Raw genomic sequence first — 19,438 nt, forward strand, 5'->3', positions numbered from 1 at the left:
TACATTTTAAAATTTTGGAAAACTTAGTGATTGTTTTTAATGAAGCGTTCTACCAGATGCCATCAATGTTTTAAATTTTTCAGATTAACTTAATACAGAATTTAAGTCTTAATAGAATATGTCACTTTTTGCAATGAGCAACGTGTTCAAGAATTTCAGGATCAGGAATCTACTAACATGTAAGGATCTGAAAAAGTATATTGTGAGTGAAAGTCAACAACAAATATGGAAATTCATGTTTTCAATTTTTTTTGTTGTGGTCATAAAGAATCTATCCGCCCATTATAGTATACGTTATCGAAAGTGTGTTGTATTGCTAAGAGAATGTTCAAACACTTTTTAGATTCTGGATCCTACTTACGCACCAGTATCCGTTTAAAAAGTATGTTGTTGATGTCAGTCAACAAAAATTGACGAATTTCGTTTCATTTAAATTTTTTTAAGGGTGGTAATGAAGCACTTTCCCCGGTGCCCTTTGTTAGAACTCCTTAGGAAAGATACGTTGGTATTGCTACGGTTCCGCGGACCTGAATTCTGCAAGAAGTAACAAGTGTGATTTTTCGCAACACTGGTGTATCAAGGAGGTACAGACTAGAAAGAACGTTTCATTGACGGTCGTAAAGGACTGCATTAAACAGTGTAAATGTGCTAAGTAAATACTTCTAAGTGATAATGCAAAGCTCAGCACGAAAAGAGTCAAAAATGTCAAAGTGGTTGGAAGTCTTCGTTACGCAGTGTTTGATGAGAGACGAAGAGATGCGGCATCCCGAGACACGGCTGCCATGTCTTGCACGTGTCAATGTAAGGGTTAATAATTAAATGAAACAGTGCTCATACTTATCAGTTACACTTATTAAAATATTCCGGTCATTTATGCCGCGGTTGGATGAATTCCGAGTTGGAACCCACCGTTTCGTCTCCGTGTGTGGAGGATATCTTCAATGGTGTTGAGGTACAAAGATCCATCAAGAAGATACAGCAACACCTAGAGTCAGCCGAGGAGGCTCGGAAACCTTTCGGAAAATTCGGAATTTAAAGGATACCGTTTAGCAATACAAACTTGTACTTGAGTGCTCATAAATTAACGTTCTAACAGTGACTAGAAGAATGCACTGTCATCTGCAGAATTAGACAATTACACTACTGGCCATTAAAATTGCTGCACCTCGAAGGTGACGTGATACAGACGCTAGATTTAAGCGACAGGAAGAAGATGCTGTGATACGCAAATTATTAGCTTTTCAGAGCATTCACACACCGTTGGCGCCGGTGGCGACACCTACAACGTGCTGACATGAGGAAACTTTCCAACCGATTTCTCATACACAAACAGCAGTTGACCGGCCTGCGTTTCCTGGTGAAACGCTGTTGTGATGCCTCGTGTAAGGAGGAGAAATACGTACCATCACGTTTCCGACTTTGATGAAGGTCGGATTGTTGCCTATCGCGATTGCGGTTTATAGTGTCGCGACATTCATGCTCGCATTAGTCGAAAACCAATGACTGTAAGCAGAATATGAAATCGGTGGGTTCAGGAGGGTAATACAAAACGCCGTGCTGGACCCCAACGGCCTCGTATCACTAGCAGTCGAGATGACAGGCATCTTATCCGCATGGTTGTAACGGATCGTGCAGCCAAATCTCGATCCATTAGTCAACAATTGGTGACGTTTGAAAGACAACAATCATCTGCACCAACAGTTCGACGACGTTTGCAGCAGCATGGACTATCAGCTCGGAGACCATGTCTGCGGTTACCCTTGACGCTGCATCACAGACAGGAGGGCCTGCGATGGAGTACTCAACGACGAACCTGGGTGTACGAATGGCAAAACGTCATTTTTTCGGATGAATCCAGGTTCAGTGTACAGCATCATTATGGTCGCATTCGTGTTTGGCGACATCGCGGTGAACGCACATTAGAAGCGTGTATTCGTCATCGCCATACTGGCGTATCACCCGGCGTGATTGTATAGAGAGCGATTGGTTACCTCTTCTTCGCATTGGTGACACTTTGGACAGTGGACGTTACGTTTGGGATGTGTTACGACCCGTGGCTCTACCCTTCATTCGCTCCCTTCGATACCTCAATTTTCAGCAGGATAATGCATGACGAAATGTCGCAGGTCCTCTACGGGTCTTTCAGGATACAGAAAATGTTCGACTGCTGCCCTGGCCAACATATTCTCCAGATCTCTCACTAACTGAAAGCGTCTGGTCGATGGTGGCCGAGCAACTGGCTCGTCACAATACGCCAGTCACTACTCTTGATGAACTGTGGTATTGTGTTGAAGTTGCATGTGCAGCTGTAGCGGTGCACGCCATCCAAGCTCTGTTTGACTCAATGCTCAGGCGTAACAACGCCGTTATTACGGACAGAGATGGTTGTTCTGGGTACTGATTTCTCAGGATCTATGAACCGAAACTGCGTGATAATGTAATCACTTATCAGTTCTAGTATAATATACACTCCTGGAAATGGAAAAAAGAACACATTGACACCGGTGTGTCAGACCCACCATACTTGCTCCGGACACTGCGAGAGGGCTGTACAAGCAATGATCGCACGCACGGCACAGCGGACACACCAGTAACCAGGGTGTATTGGCCGTCGAATGGCGCTAGCTGCGCAGCGTTTGTGCACCGCCGCCGTCAGTGTCAGCCAGTTTGCCGTGGCATACGGAGCTCCATCGCAGTCTTTAACACTGGTAGCATGCCGCGACAGCGTGGACGTGAACCGTATGTGCAGTTGACGGACTTTGAGCGAGGGTGTATAGTGGGCATGCGGGAGGCCGGGTGGACGTACCGCCGAATTGCTCAACACGTGGGGCGTGAGGTCTCCACAGTACATCGATATTGTCGCCAGTGGTCGGCGGAAGGTGCACGTGCCCGTCGACCTGGGACCGGACCGCAGCGACGCACGGATGCACGCCAAGACCGTAGGATCGTACGCAGTGCCGTAGGGGACTGCACCGCCACTTCCCAGCAAATTAGGGACACTGTTGCTCCTGGGGTATCGGCGAGGACCATTCGCAACCGTCTCCATGAACCTGGGCTACGGTCCCGCACACCGTTAGGCCGTCTTCCGCTCACGCCCCAACATCGTGCAGCCCACCTCCAGTGGTGTCGCGACAGGCGTGAATGGAGGGACGAATGGCGACGTGTCGTCTTCAGCGATGAGAGTCGCTTCTGCCTTGGTGTCAATGATGGTCGTATGCGTGTTTGGCGCCGTGCAAGTGAGCGCCACAATCAGGACTGCATACGACCGAGGCACACAGGGCCAACACCTGGCATCATGGTGTGGGGAGTGATCTCCTACACTGGCCGTACACCTCTGGTGATCGTCGAGCGGACACTGAATAGTGCACGGTACATCCAAACTGTCATCGAACCCATCGTTCTACCCTTCCTAGACCGACAAGGGAACTTGCTGTTTCAACAGGACAATGCACGTCCGCATGTATCCCGTGCCACCCAACGTGCTCTAGAAGGTGTAAGTCAACTCCCCTGGCCAGCAAGATCTCCGGATCTGTCCCCCATTGAGCATGTTTGGGACTGGATGAAGCGTCGTCTCACGCGGTCTGCACGTCCAGCACGAACGCTGGTCCAACTGAGGTGCCAGGTGGAAATGGCATGGCAAGCCTTTCCACAGGACTACTTCCAGCATCTCTACGATCGTCTCCATGGGAGAATAGCAGCCAGCATTTCTGCGAAAAGTGGATATATACTGTACTAGTGCCGACATTGTGCATGCTCTGTTGCCTGTGTCTATGTGCCTGTGGTTCTGTCAGTGTGATCATGTGATGTATCTGACCCCAGGAATATGTCAATGAAGTTTCCCCTTCCTGGGAAAATGAATTCACGATGTTCTTATTTCAATTTCCAGGAGTGTATTTGTCCAATGAATACCCGTTTGTCATCTGCATTTCTTCTTAGTATAGCAATTTTAATGTCCAGTAGTGTATATAGAAAGCATATTCTTGAGAATCTGCTGTTACGGAATATGCTTTGCAACCAGAAGATCATCAGAGCTGATTTGGCGAAACTCAAGTGCAGAGACCATTGACATTAGTAAGCAGCACAGTAATATTAATCGGAAGTTTGATGGTGTGTTACTAGACGGTTACTGGATTTTTGTGCTGATGCATGACAGCAATAGCGGATGGTAGCATCCATGAAAGGTCAGTTGCCCTCGAGTATTCAAAACATGTGACGTCGTCACTTCTCTGCGCGGGAGCACGCAGAAACCAAATTGTACTGACGTCAATAACGAACCAGGGTGCGCATAGGACCTTTGAAAAAGCTACAGTGGCTCTTGAAGATGAGTTTTGCAGTCCGGAACGAAATGTTAGGTTTCAGCAGTATATTCACCTGACCGCTGCAGTATTGTAATAAGTGTTACATTCCCGCCCGTAATAATAAATGCGGAATCAGCACCAGTATCGTCAAATACAAATAAATATCGATGCTGGAGCTCATTCCGCATTTAACATTTGACAATGCCATTATGGCTGCAGTACATTAGGACTTTGTTTTTATGAAACAGATCTGATGATGGTCATTAGAGACCGAAACCGGTTATCTGTTAACTAAAAGTTTGTGACCATAGACGAAAATTAAAGGAAACTTATTACATATATGGCTCATTGTTTTTTCGCGACGATGTCGCAGCTTGTGAGAATGAGCACATGGTTCCATCGTGCAGCGGCGCAACTCACCGCGACTGGTCACCTGTTGCAGCAGTGGTGGCGGCGGCGGCGGGGGCGGCGACCGGCTCCGGCCCCCTGCGCGGTCCCGTGCTGGTGCAGGAACCGCCGGCCAGAGTGGTCTTCTCCAACACGACGGGCGCCCTGCTGCCCTGTTCCGCGCATGGAAACCCGCCGCCAGTGAGTAGCCTACAGCTCCCGAAGTTGTCCTACTATCTCTGACAGAGATTAAAATATGAGGAGTGTTTTGTAAGTACCTAACGTTCTGAAAAATGTCCTAAAATATTTCAATAATTTTGTTTTTACGTGAAAGACTGTACCTTAATCTACGCACTGACGCCGTTACAGTCTGATTCTTCCTTGTTCACGTTGTGTACTGAGTGTTTAAGATGCCTCCGATAACCGTGAGTCCCGCCGTCTGTCAAGTGCGAGCTGTTATAAGATTTCTTAGTGCCAAAGGCCTAAAAGCGATCGATATTATTCGTGAGATTTGTGCAGTTTACGGAGAAAACATTATGAGTGATGGAATAGTAGGAAAGTGGGTGAGAGCATTTAAAGATGGCCGCACAAATGTGCATGATGAACAACGGAGTGGGCGTCCTTCGGTAGTTACTGATAGTTTGGTAGAGGAAGTGGACAATAAGGTGAGAGAAAACAGACACTTAACGATTTCTTCCTTGTGGGATGTCTTCCCTAATGTTTCTCGTAGTGTTTTATAGGGCATTGCGACCGAGCACTTGCATTACTCAAAATTGTGCGCACTTTGGGTACCGAAAATGTTGACGGATGTACACAAAACCAAAGGTTTAGACAGTGCATTGACTTTCCGTGAGCGGTACCACAACGACGGTGATGAGTTCTTAAGCTAAGTGTTTTTTTTGTTGTTTTTTTTTTTGTCGTCAGTCTACTGACTGGTTTGATACGGCCCGCCACGAATTCCTTTCTTGTGCTAACGTCTTCATCTCAGAATAGCACCTACATCCTCAATTATTTGTTTGACGTATTCCAATCTCTGTCTTCCTCTATAGTTTTTGCCCTCTACAGCTCCCTCTAGTACCATGGAAGTCATTCCCTCATGTCGTAGCAGATGTCCTACCATTCTGTCCCTTCTCCTTTCCTCTCCGATTCTGCGTAGAACCTCCTCATTCGTTACCTTATCAGTCCACCTAATTTTCAACATTCGTCTATAGCACCACATCTCAAATGCTTCGATTCTCTTCTGTTCCGGTTTTCCAACAGTCCATGTTTCACTACCATACAATGCTGTACTCCAGACGTCCATCCTCAGAAATTTCTTCCTCATATTAAGGCTGGTATTTGATATCAGTAGACTTCTCTTGGCCAGAAATTCCTTTTTTGCCATAGCGAGTCTGCTTTTGATGTCCTCCTTGCTCCGTCCGTCTTTGGTTATTTTACTGCCTAGGTAGCAGAATTCCTGAACTTCGTTGACTTCGTGACCATCAATCTCGCATTTCTCATTTCTACTACTTCTCATTACCTTCGCCTTTCTCAGATTTAGTCTCAAACCATACTGTGTATTCATTACACTGGTCATTACGTTCAGCAGATCATTTAATTCTTCTTCACTTTCACTCAGGATATCAATGTCATCAGCGAATCGTATCATTGATATCCTTTCACCTTGTATTTTAATTCCACTCCTGAACCTTTCTTTTATTTACATCATTACTTCCTCGATGTACAAATTGAAGAGTAGGGGCGAAAGGCAACAGCCTTGTCTTACACCCTTCTTAATACGAGCACTTCTTTCTTCATCGTCCACTCTTATTATTCCCTCTTGGTTGTTGTACATATTGTATATGACCCGTCTCTCCCTATAGCTTACCCCTACTTTTTTTAGAATCTTGAAGAGCTTGCACCATTTTATATTGTCGAACGCTTTTTCCAGATCGGCAAATCCTATGAACGTGTCTTGATTTTTCTTTAGCCTTGCTTCCATTATTAGCCGTAACGTCAGAATTGCCTCTCTCGTGCTTTTACTTTTCCTAAAGCCAAACTGATCGTCACCTAGCCCATTCTCAATTTTCTTTTCCATTCTTCTGTATATTATTCTTGTAAGCAGCTTCGATGCATGAGCTGTTAAGCTGATGTGCGGTAATTCTCGCACTTGTCAGCTCTTGCCGTCTTCGGAATGGTGTGGATGATGATTTTCCGAAAGTCAGATGGTATGTGCCAGACTCATATGTTCTACACACCAATGTGAATAGTCGTTTTGTTGCCACTTCCGCTAATGATTTTAGAAATTCTGATGGAATGTTATCTATTCCTTCTGCCTTATTTGACCGTAAGTCCTCCAATGCTCTTTTAAATTCCAATTCTAATACTGGATCCCCTATCTCTTCTAAAACGACTCCGGTTTCTTCTTCTATCACATCAGACAAATCTTCACCATCATAGAGGCATTCAATGTATTCTTTCCACCTATGTGCTCTCTCCTCTGCATTTAACAGTGGAATTCCCGTTGCACTCTTAATGTTACCACCATTGCTTTTAATGTCACCAATGGTTGTTTTGACTTTCCTGTATGCTGAGTCTGTCCTTCCGACAATCATATCTTTTTCGATGTCTCCACATTTTTCCTGCAGCCATTTCGTCTTAGCTTCCCCGCACTTAATATTTATTTCATTCCTCAGCGACTTGTATTTCTGTATTCCTGACTTTCCCGTAACATGTTTGTACTTCTTCCTTTCATCAATCAACTGAAGTATTTCTTCTGTTATCCATGGTTTCTTCACAGCTACCTTCTGTGTACCTATGTTTTCCTTCCCAACTTCTGTGATGGCTCTTTTTAGAGACGTCCATTCCTCTTCAACTGTGTTGCCTACTGCGCTATTCCTTATTGCTGTATCTATAGCGTTAGAGAACTTCAAACAAATCTCGTTTCTCCTTAGAACTTCCGTATCCCACTCCTTTGCGTATTGATTCTTCCTGACTAATGTCTTGAACTTCAGCCTACTCTTCATCACTACTGTATTGTGATACGAGTCTATATCTGCTCCTGGGTACGCCTTACAATCCAGTATCTGATTTCGAGATCTCTGTCTGACCATGATGTAATCTAATTGAAATCTTCCCGTATCTCCCGGCCTTTTCCAAGTATACCTCCTCCTCTTGTGATTCTTGAACAGGGTATTCGCTATTACTAGCTGAAACTTGTTACAGAACTCAATTAGTCCCTCTCCTCTTTCATTCCTTGTCCCAAGCCCATATTCTCCTGTAACCTTTTCTTCTACTCCTTCCTCTACAACTGCATTCGAGTTGCCCATGGCTATTAGATTTTCGTCCCCCTTTACATACTGCATTACCCTTTCAATATCCTCATACACTTTCTCTATCTGTTCATCTTCAGCTAGCGACGTCGGCATGTATACCTGAACTATCGTTGTCGGTGCTGCTCTGCTGTCGATTCTGATTAGAACAACCCGGTCACTGAACTGTTCACAGTAACACACCCTCTGCCCTACCTCCCTATTCATAACGCATCCTACACCTGTTATACCACTTTCTGCTGCTGTTGATATTACCCGATATTCATCTGACCAGAAATCCTTGTCTTCCTTCCACTTCACTTCACTTCACTGACCCCTACTATATCTAGCTTGAACCTTTGCATTTACCTTTTCAGATTTTCTAGTCTCCTTACCACGTTCAAGCTTCTGACACTCCACGCCCCGACTCGTAGAACATTATCCTTTTGTTGATTATTCAATCTTTTTCTCATGGTAACCTCCCCCTTGGCAGTCCCCTCCCGGAGATCCGAATGGGGGACTATTAGGGAATCTTTTGCCAATGGAGAGATCATCATGACACTTCTTCAACTACAGGCCACATGTCCTGTGGATACACGTTACGTGTCTTTAATGCAGTGGTTTCCATTGCCTTCTGCATCCTCATGTCGTTGATCATTGCTGATTCTTCCTCCTTCAGGGGCAATTCCCTCCCCTAGGACAAGAGAGTGCCCTGAACCTCTATCCGCTCCTCCGCCCTCTTTGACAAGGCCGTTGGCAGAATGAGGCTGACTTCTTATGCCGGAAGTCTTCGGCCCCCAATGATAATTATTTATAAAAATTTTGGCAGTGGTGGGGATCGAACCCGGGACCGACGATGTTTTAGATTATGAATGAAAGACAGTAGCCTTTTTTTTAAATCTCATTTTGTTTGCTTTTGTTCGTTGCATCTGCTCGGGGCTGACGTCGTAAGACATCCGTTTTAAGTTCGTTGTTGATCGATTAGCTCAGTTTTTTTATTGCAGAGGGCTGCTCACCCTCTGACCGAACACGGTGAGCTACCGTGCCGGCCACCGCTAGACCATGGGCGATGAAACATGGGTGGCCTTCGTCACACCAGAATGAAAGCAAAAGTCTCTGGAAGTTGAGCAAGGGCATCGGTTTGCTGCAAGACAATGCCCGTCCGCATGTGAGGAATCAGACCATAGACCTCATCACATATTTTCGATGGGAAACTCTAGATCATCCTCCGTACAGCCCCGATCTTGCGCCCAGTGACTACCATCTGTTCCTGCACTTGAAGAAACGCCTGGGCTGTCAGCGTCTTCAAGACGATGACGAAGTCAAAACAGTGGTGATGCAATGGTTAACAGGTCAGGTGTCAGACTTCTATGAGGAAAGTATTCAAAAACTGTACAACGTTATGTCTAGTGCCTCTATATTGACGGAAAATGTGGAGAAATGTAGATTAAGGTACAGGCTTTCACGTAAAAATAAAATTATTGAGATGTCTCAGCACGTCTTTATTTAAATTCAAAACGGTACTTACTTAAAAAGCTCGCCTCGGTTAAGGCTTTGTTTCTAGAAAACATTATGTAGAAAAAAACTTATGCTAAGTAAACTACCGAAGTTTGGCCGTGAAATTACGTAAATACGAGTAGCTTCCAGCAATTAATGCAGCATATTTTTTTCGTGAAAATAGATCGGTGTTGTTCAGGATTCCAATGTACCACGTTATACCACACTCTTTATTTACAAAACCTTATTCTTCAATATAGTCTCTGTTCAATGCGATGGCCTTATGCCACCTAATTGGAAGGACTTGCATGCTCCATAGTACCACTTTACCTGTCGATATCGGAGCAAGCAGTTGATGCAACAATAAACTCCCTCTCATTCACGTACTGCTTCCTGTGAAATGCATCCTTCATTCTGCCAAACAGATGAAAGTCGGACGGTGCAAAATCAGAGCTATAGGGTAGATGAGGAAGGACAGTCCAATGAAGTTTTGTGAACTCCTTTCGGGTGCGTAGACTTGTGTGAGGCCGTGCCTTGTCATGGAGGAGAAGGTCCTTTGCACCACCTCTAATGAGACTGGCATTACGTTCGTGCATCGAGGAGTCACAGTTGCGAGCGGCCGAACGGCACGTGGGGGAGCGGGCAGGTATACACGACTTCGTTGCGATACACGACTTTCTTACGATGGTGAGACACACCTAGTCCAACGGCTCACAGTGCTTTTGTTCACAGTCATGTCAACGTAAACATTCCGCAAGCGGCTACGAAATTTGCGAAGGTTTGGTTTTTCCCAGAAAGTAACTTAATGATGGCTCCCGGTTCGGAACGCACTTCCGTTACACACGCCATTTTGGAGGCTGCGTATAGTGCCGACACCTAGCGGAACTTCATTAAAGTATAGAAGCTGAACTGCAATATTCCACACTGTCCCACAAAAAACTACACACTTTTTCAACCGAAACTGACTGAGAAAAGATGTACTGCGTTATTTCCTGAACATCCGTAATGTCTGAGATTCGTACTGAGGTGGCATTTCATCATTCTAGCACCGGAAGAACCCGTTTCGATACCAAAGTTACTGCAGAAGTCATATTCGCTATTATCAAACAAACCCACCTCCACAAAAAAAGAAATGCATAAATCCTACCAGTGCCCTTGTAGAATAAGCCAAACAACCCTCAAAATTGTCCGAATATACTTGAAGAAGTAAGTGAGTTCTTTCAGACTTCAGAAACTTTGCAGCATGAGTTACGGTCATTGTAAAGCTTCCATATTTAAGATTCCTACTTGATTTGAACGTTTCAGTGCTGATAGATAACTTGCTTTTCTCCGAACGGTTGGAGGAAGAAAGATTATGGCGACCGCCACAGTTCAAGCACATTTTGCAGAATACAGTATACAAACACGTGACACTGCCTAAAAACATCACTGAACACACATGTTTGAGAACATACCTGAAAAGGCACCCACACGCACATATAATGCCAAACATAAACAAACAAGGGACATTCGGCAAACAGTAGTGCTAGGGTAAATGAAATGGCTAAATACAAGAACGTAGACACTTACTATGGAACAGCGTTTATCGAACATCATGTATTTGATGAAATCAGTGAAAATAAAATTTCACTAATATTTGGCTGATGTGCTCCTAGTCCTTGCCGAGAGAGATCATTGTGGTGATGCAAAATTAAGATGTTGATATTTGTGCGTGGCGTCGATGTCACTAACAGCTACAGGTATGTGGTGGTACGAAGCTGTAGTGGGTTCTTTAATGTTCAATTACAGCTGCCGACCTGTAGGTAATCCTTATTCCGTCCACTCCCACTGATTATAAGCTGCTTAGAGGAAACTGGTATTCTACACCGTTTTAATTCATATTTGCACTATAGTACTACGGTACAACATTTGCACTACAGTAACGATTATACCAGATGATACAATTACAACTGTTGGATTCACAGTTTATAAAATGTAAGGAATCACGTTAACTGGGTATTTTCGGAACTGATATACGTACGTTTTGGTCACTCGTTTCATATCGGGGAACTCATTGCCTGGTGGTGATTATTCACTGGTTCACCATCTTTACAGGAACTTTCGTTATTTCAACGCGTGCCGAATCACATCAGCCTAAAAATGAAAATTTTGGAACTCATCAGCTATTGCCTCGAGATCTCATTAGCCAATGCAGTCCAACCAAGAAATAATCACGGTTTACACGATTATCTGTTGGCACTGCAGTCTGCAGCATTTCAAGAGGATCACACTATATGAATCAGTCTGAGGTTTTTTTGTCACATTGTTCACGGAAATATTAAGTCATCGATCCTCTGTTATTTCCACGTTCATGTGAACCTCTCTTTCTCGTATACGTACAACTTTCCCGGTTATTTCACCTTCGGAGGAGACAAATTAACCGAAACAATTGGTTCTACCTGCCACCCTTCTTTACCGTGATATCAAAACAACCTCACCTGATGATCTGCTATTCTCCGGACGTTACTGCAGGGATATGGATCGCTCATTGAAATCAATTTTTAAATGAAGGGGACGTGGGGTAACTACAGGCCAGTAACAGACACCTAAAAGTAAAGCAGATATATTCTCGTAAAAACAATGAAATTAAAGGCACTCTCCGTACAAATAGGTGCTAAGTAGCCAGTCCACGATTTCGGATTACACAGGCGATCCTCAGGGTTGCTGTCGGCCAAACCACAATTATATGTAAAGACACAAAATATGAACAAACATTATGGCAACCATACAGATCGGCAGAGTTTTGATGCAGTTTAACAAAGATTAAGTCCAGGACTCGAATTGCAAGTTGGGCTAGAGAGCCAGCAGTGGAAATATGTACAGGGGCAGTACCATATTAACATGGATAAAACTGCTGCTGTCTCGTGGTCCATTGCACTTTAAACACGGTCGACTTTGCCGTAAGCATTCTGGCGTGAATGACTTGATAGAAAGTTTGCGTAATGGCGCCTGGCGGTGGAAACGAACACATGCAGGTCGCAATAGCGCATACTGCCGTACTAATACCGGTCACGAAATAAAGCCTACGGATGGAATGCCACGAACTGAACCTACCAAAGACTGCCACGAACTGATGATGAGAGGGCGATTCGCAGTAGTTTCGTAATCTCCGGTCCTCGCACAATGTATGCTTCCTCCGACAGCAAAAAGTTCCTGCTGCCCACACGAGCGTGGGCGGAAATGCCGGCGGTCGCTTGGACTTTCAGCCGAGGGGCAGTTCGGCCCGCCCACGCGCTGACTAGCTTTACTGGGGTGGAGCCAGGCGTCTGGTCTTCAAAGAGGCCGATGTCACTCCGCGCTACCGTTGCCTTAGCGTGGACTTTTTTAAACCAATGGCCACTGAATTTTCTGCAGTTCTACACCATTTTGACGAATTTGTGAATTAAATTAATGTTAAAATTGCTCCGTCTCCTCCCTCTCCACGCCATCCCATTTGATATGCAATCGTATTTCGACCCTTGCAGTCGCAGCAGAGAATGAGGAAAACTGCGATTACGAAACTTCATAAATAATGACTTACGTATTAGTTAACTAGCAATGTAAGTTGTAAGCTTTGTTTAAACTATGTATGACAGGTGACGTATCGTTTCATGATTTTATCAGAGAATAGGTCGAGGCACTATGTTGCTTTATTATGAAAAATACTTATTGCAATAGATTGTACCAACTAATACTTTCTGTGCAGAATATGTTTAGCCTAATTTCATGGCGTTAGTATACAATTGTTGGATGTGAGGTCCACCAGTTATACAAAACCCCGTTTTTCTCAGTACCCTAACATGTTTCTACACCACTGTGTCATCATCAGTGGGTTTTCGTTTTTATTTATTCTGCAATGTGAACATTTTTGTTAAATGATTATAAAATTATGTGCATTTTCAGTTCAAACAACTGATCACTTCTTCTTTTAAATACCTTTACATTTGGTGTGCATGAATTTTCAGGATCACTTGTGTGCTAATTACTACAGGTAGCTTGTCATCTGTAACCAAACGATGTTGATGAGAATTTTTATTTTTGTGGTGAAGTGAAAAGTGTGTTACTACGTTATTTGTGAAAAATACTTGTTATAGTTACGTGTGCATCACAACACCTCAGCATTATGCGGAAAATGGAAGTACATGCCACACGAAAACGTAAGTAAAAACGAATACGAATATAGGCGTGAAAACATCGCGAAAGGACAAGAAACCAAAATTGCAAGACAGAAATGCGAGAGCCATACAGATTGATGACAATGTGAAGTAGCAGAAACGTTTAAATACATAGGGGTAGGAGTAAACGACGCAAACGATGAGAAAAAGGAAATGGAAGAGAGGATAAAAGCGACATACAGAGCATCTTATTCACTCAACAAACTGCTACCAGCTAAAATTTTATTAAGAGAAACCAAAATAACGATACAAAAAACTATAATCACACCAATATTATTATATGGAGCAAATATGTGGAGAATAGTTAGATATGGCGAAGAGAAACAACGAGGAATTCTGGATATTGTATAATGAACGAGATATTTTTTCTGAAGCTAAGACAAGAAGTATGAGATGGGGCAGACACATCTGTAGAAGGTATCACGACTGAGAGAAGTGTCAGAGAAGAAACTTGGAGGACCAAGATATTTGTACAGACAGAAAATAAAATGGACAGACCAGGTAGCCAGGGATGTTGAGATACTTGGAGGAAGCAAAGAAGATGCTAACGTCAGAACGCTGTGGAGGAGTCTCCTTGACAGGGCCAGAAAGGGACTTCGGTTTTTGGGGTAGGGGGAGTAAGTAGGAAAGGTAATGGCTGTTGTGCAAGTAATTGGCTGCACGAATCAGAGGTGATCGTGTTTCGTGTATTATGGCAACACATAACATTGCGAGAGGTGCTGGGAACCTTTGACGATGTGTTCCTACTTTCTCTGTTGCTGCGTCAAGGAAGCAGATTCGTCGCTCCAGACGCCATCGGACTCCTATAATGGACACTGTTCTTGATGCAAAACAGTTAATTTCAGGACTCAGAATGGCTGACGCCAGACTGGGAATCATTGGAACAATCTTTACCCACAGTAGATTGTTACATAAACCCCGTTTGCTGATACCTGAGCGTTGACCTTCAGTTAGGAATCCACATCTGGTAGGATTGGTAGAAGAAGTACAGAAGGTGTCACGAAGATCGGGGCGTTCAGTCGCTGGTTCGTTCAGTACCCTCATAAGCGCCACGCAGATGCTTACTCAATTCTTACAGACAATACATGACAAGTGTTACAGATCGGAGTGTGGATTAATGGTACAATTCAGGGAGCGTACATTACTAGAAGAATGAATGGATAAAGTGCTTCCGCTTGCATAGGAGATTTGGCTGTAAAATAACTGGACAGATACTGTCGCAGAGTAAGTACGCATGTGCCGAAGAAGAGCGATCAGTAGCTATGAAGCGTGAAGCCTATTCAGTCGATTGCTGCATCTCTTGGCCTTCATTTGCGTAAGTGTTATTTCTTGTTTTGCAGGAAAAATTGTAAGTGCAGTAATACAGCAACGAATTTTGGTGAAGTATCACGTGAATGTCGGGAAAGATTTTACTGAAACCTATCTTTTATTAAAATAAGTGTATGTCGTAGACTGTATATCACGTACGCGGGTTTCTGAGTGGTTCAAGAGTGTCCAAGATGACAAAATGTTGACGGCTCACGCCCGATATGTGCTTCAACCTAAAAAATGGATGAAAATATAGAAAAAATAGATAATCTGATTTTGAGTGACGGATAGGTTGCTGAAAATGTAAGAGCTGCAAAAGATCTTGTAAGGCAAATTTTACATAACCAGTTTAAGTGTGCGTGAAACTGGTGCCGAAAATTGTAGCGAGCGAACGAAGACACTAATTTCGTGGAAAGAGTGATAACAGATGAAAACTCTTGTTTTTCAGTTACGGTAGAAAAATTAAGCGATAATCCATGCACTGGAAGGGCCCAATTTCACCTAGAGTGAAAAGAACTCGAATGAGCAAATAAAGATTCAGAGCGAAGACGACTTTTTCATTTTTTCACGGAATTGTGTATCTTCACTGGGTTCCTGGCGATCAAACTATTAATCAAATTTAGTAACTTGAGGTTCTCACTTAACTAAGTGAGAAAATAAGATAAAAAACGACCCGAACTGCGGGACAACGAGCCGTGGGTTCTGCATGCTGCATTGACTGTTAAGAGGTTTCTGGAGAAGTGAAGTGTCCCAGTGTAGACCACGCAGCTCCTTCGCCTAACCTAGTCCCATGTGACTTTTATCTATTCCCAAAGGTCAAATTTATATTAAGAGGAACAAGATTTCAGTCTATTAAACCAATGAAAGGAAAAATGGCACATCAAGGACCTCACAGAGAGAGACTTCCAGCACTCTTTCTACCAATGGGAAATGCGGATGGAACGTTGTACGAATAGAGGCGGGGAATATATTGGTGGTAACAATAACTAAATATTTATGTCTTTTCAATAAAATATTTAACAGCAGTAGTTACGTTATTTTATAGCCATGCTTGGATATCTCGCGAGAGGATCTTGAATCTAGTGAGAAAGATACGAGATCAGACAGAGGCTTACTTAATAATAACTATCAAAGTTTGATTCTGACTTGGTAAGTGGCATTTGAGGCTCGCGATATTCATTAGGCAAGCATTTATAAATAAGAAATAATAAACTTAAAATGCTAACGAACGGTTAAAAATGCTTTCATAATGAATATCACAATCCACATGAGCCTCTTATCAAGTCAGAATCATACTTTAATGTTTATCATTAAGACCAGGAGGTATCAGGGCAACCTCAGTAGGCCAAGCTTGAAAATGAACCTGTAACGTTTGAAACTAGTCGCCTAATGCAAGTACTGCAAACCACTGACAGAATCGTTAATAAACGGTTACCAGCTAACGTTCATGCAGCAGCACGATTCGCGATACAAACAGTAAAGGGAAGTGACAGATGGACACCAGGACCTCTCGCGATAAGAGTGACTGCTGAGATGCAGAAATGAAGGATGTAGCGTGTGGGATCTACATATGTAGAAGGAGGTGTAGCTGCAGATGTTGCGTGTAGCTACAGATACTTGTAGATGCAGATTAGATGAACATGAAGACGAAGATGTAGATGTAGATGTAGATATGCAAGTGTAGACTCAGATAGAGATAAAGGCTCAGATGTGCACTAAAGAGCCAGAGAAACTGATACACCTGCCTAATATCGTGTAAAGCCTCCCGCAAGCTCGCAGAAGTGCCAAAACACGTCGTGGCATGGACTAGGGTAATGTCTGAAGTAGTGCTGGAGGGAACTGACAACATCAATCTTGCAGGGTTGTCCATAAATCCGTAAGAGTACGAGGGATGAAGATCTCTTCTGAACAGCCTTTTGCTAGATATGCCCTATAATGTTCAATTCTGGGGAGTTTGGCGGCAGCGGAAGCGTTTTAACTCAGAAGAGAGTTCCTGGAGGCATTCTGTAGCAATTCGGGACGTGTGGGGTGTTGCATTGTCCTGCCGGAATCGTCCAAGTCTTCCGGAATGTACTATGGACATGTATGGGTGCAGTTGATCAGACAGGATGCTTTCGTACATGTCACTTTTGAGAGTCGTATTTAGGCGTATCAGCGGACCCATATCACTCCTACTGCAGACGCCCCACACCATTACAGAGCCTCCACCAGCTTCAACAGCCCCCTGCTAACATTCAGGGTCCATTGATTCATAAGGTTGTCTCCTTATCCGTACACGTCCATCCACTCGATACAATTTGAAACGAGACTCGTCCGACCAGGGAGCACGTTTCCAGTCGTCAACAGTACAATGTCGTTGTTGAGGAGCCCAGGCGGACCGTGAATAAAAAAATGTGTGAAATTATTCACGTGAGTACTAAAAGAAATCAGTTAAATTTCGATTACGGGATACGTCACACAAATCTGAAAGCTGTAAAGTGAGCTAATACTTAGGAATTACAATTACAGATAACCTACGTTTGACGACCACATAGATAATATTGTGGATAGAGCAAACCAAAGTCTGCGATTCATTGGCAGAAAACTTAGAAGATGCAACAGGTCTTCTAAACGGACTTCTTACATCACGCTTGTTCGCCCTGTTCTGGAGTATTTCTGTGCGGTGTGGGATCCGCATCAGGTAGGACTGAAGGATGACATAGAAAAAGTACAAATAAGGGAAGCTCGTTTTGTATAATAGCGAATTAGGGGAGATAGTGTCACAGACGTGATACGTGAATTGGAGTGGCAATCATTACAACAAAGGCGTTTCTCGTAGCGACGGGAGCTTCTCATGAAATTTCAATCAGCAGTTTTCTCCTCCGATTGCGAAAACATTCTGTGGCACCCACCTTCATAGGGAGAAATGATCATCACGATAAAATAACAGAAATAAGAGCTCGCACAGAAAAATTGAAGTAGAGAGGAGGAGGTTCACTGAACCCTCTGCCAGGCACTTTACTGTGAATAGCAGAATAGATGCAGAAAGGTTTGTGTCGAGCTGTTCTAGGCGCTACAGTCTGGAACCGCCGACCGCTACAGCCGCAGGTTCGAATCCTGTGTTGGGCATGGATGTGTGTTATGTCCTTATTTTAGTTAGGTTTAAGTAGTTCTAGGGGACTGATGTCCTCAGACGTTAAGTTCCATAGTGCTCAGAGGTATTTGAACCAAAGCTTTGTGTGGTGCAGTCATCAAGGGTACACGAATGGGCCATCGACTCCGAAAGCCTATATCGATGATCTTTCGCCGAAAGGCTTTCACGCTGTCACTTATTGATGGCCCAGCAATTTGCGGAAGGGCAGCACTTCTGTCTTGTTGATCGGTTTTCTTCTGTCGTGTTTGTCTTATACTCGTAGGATCTTTTTCCAGCCTCAGCGATGTCGCAGATTTGATGTTTTGCCAGATTCCAGACACTCACGGCACGCTCGTGGAAGGATCCTAAGGAAAAATCCCCACTTCATCACTACCTCGGCGATGCTGTGTCCCATCGCTAGTGCGACGACTATGACGCCACGTTCAAACTCACTTCAATGTTGATAATCTGCTATTGCAGCAGCAGTGACAGATGTAACAGATGCGACGGACACTTTTTTGTGTTATACAGGCGTTGCCGACCGCAGCGCCTTATTCTGCCTGTTTACATATTGAAACGTCCCCTTAGAAAAATTTGTGAATTTAACGTGCTTGTAGATCCCTTACGTTATTTGATTTTCAAACAGCTGAGCAGAACTGGAATTACTCAGACATTTCGCTCTTTACCTATGCTGATGAACACTAATCTGACACACAATATTTTTAGCGTAACGCAATCTGACTTTCAAAAATCCCTACAAAAGAGTGACCCTGACTAACATTAACGTATACCTTTCACAAATGACTTACCTCACAAAATCTTCGTTACTCGAACTACTGCAATACAGCGAGCGCCACTACTGCCAGATAAATAAAAGATTCAATCTACTGAAGGCACTAACTACTGATAGGCATAGTTAGCAAATGAAAGATTTTGATAGAGAACAAACAATGTATTTACCTTAATAGTGTTCAAAAGTCATAATATATATAGCAGTTCATGACATCCATTCTTACAAATGTACTGTTTCTGATGGACACACGTCCAGATCATCCGCTCTCAAAAATCCGCCATCTCACTTCCCCACATCCACCACTGCTGGCTGCTCACCTCCAACTGCGCAACGCTGGGTGCTGCTAACATCCAGCTGCCCAACACAACAATAGCGAACAACAATGCAAATCAGCTGCAGACTGCACACAGCACACCCAGTGATTTTCATATAGAGCGTTACGTGGCGTTACCAATAAAAAAACCTAAACTGCCTACTTACAATATCTCCATATTTGAATACGCATGCCTATACTAGTTTCTTTGGCGCCTCAGTGTAGAATCAGGGAGAGATAGTGGTGT

At 43.7% G+C, this 19,438-nt stretch overlaps 1 protein-coding gene across 1 annotated transcript in view; it reads left to right on the forward strand.

The window, feature by feature from the left end:
• Positions 1-19,438, forward strand: part of LOC126335702 (Down syndrome cell adhesion molecule-like protein Dscam2) — a 1,471,118-nt gene that overhangs the window by 515,447 nt on the left and 936,233 nt on the right. Inside the window, exon 4 of the mRNA XM_049999160.1 lies at positions 4,741-4,886. Within this exon, the coding sequence (XP_049855117.1) occupies positions 4,741-4,886 (146 nt within the window). The remainder of the gene's footprint in view (positions 1-4,740; positions 4,887-19,438) is intronic.

Source organism: Schistocerca gregaria, chromosome 2 (genome assembly GCF_023897955.1).
Source record: "Schistocerca gregaria isolate iqSchGreg1 chromosome 2, iqSchGreg1.2, whole genome shotgun sequence".
Taxonomy (NCBI): domain Eukaryota; kingdom Metazoa; phylum Arthropoda; class Insecta; order Orthoptera; family Acrididae; genus Schistocerca; species Schistocerca gregaria.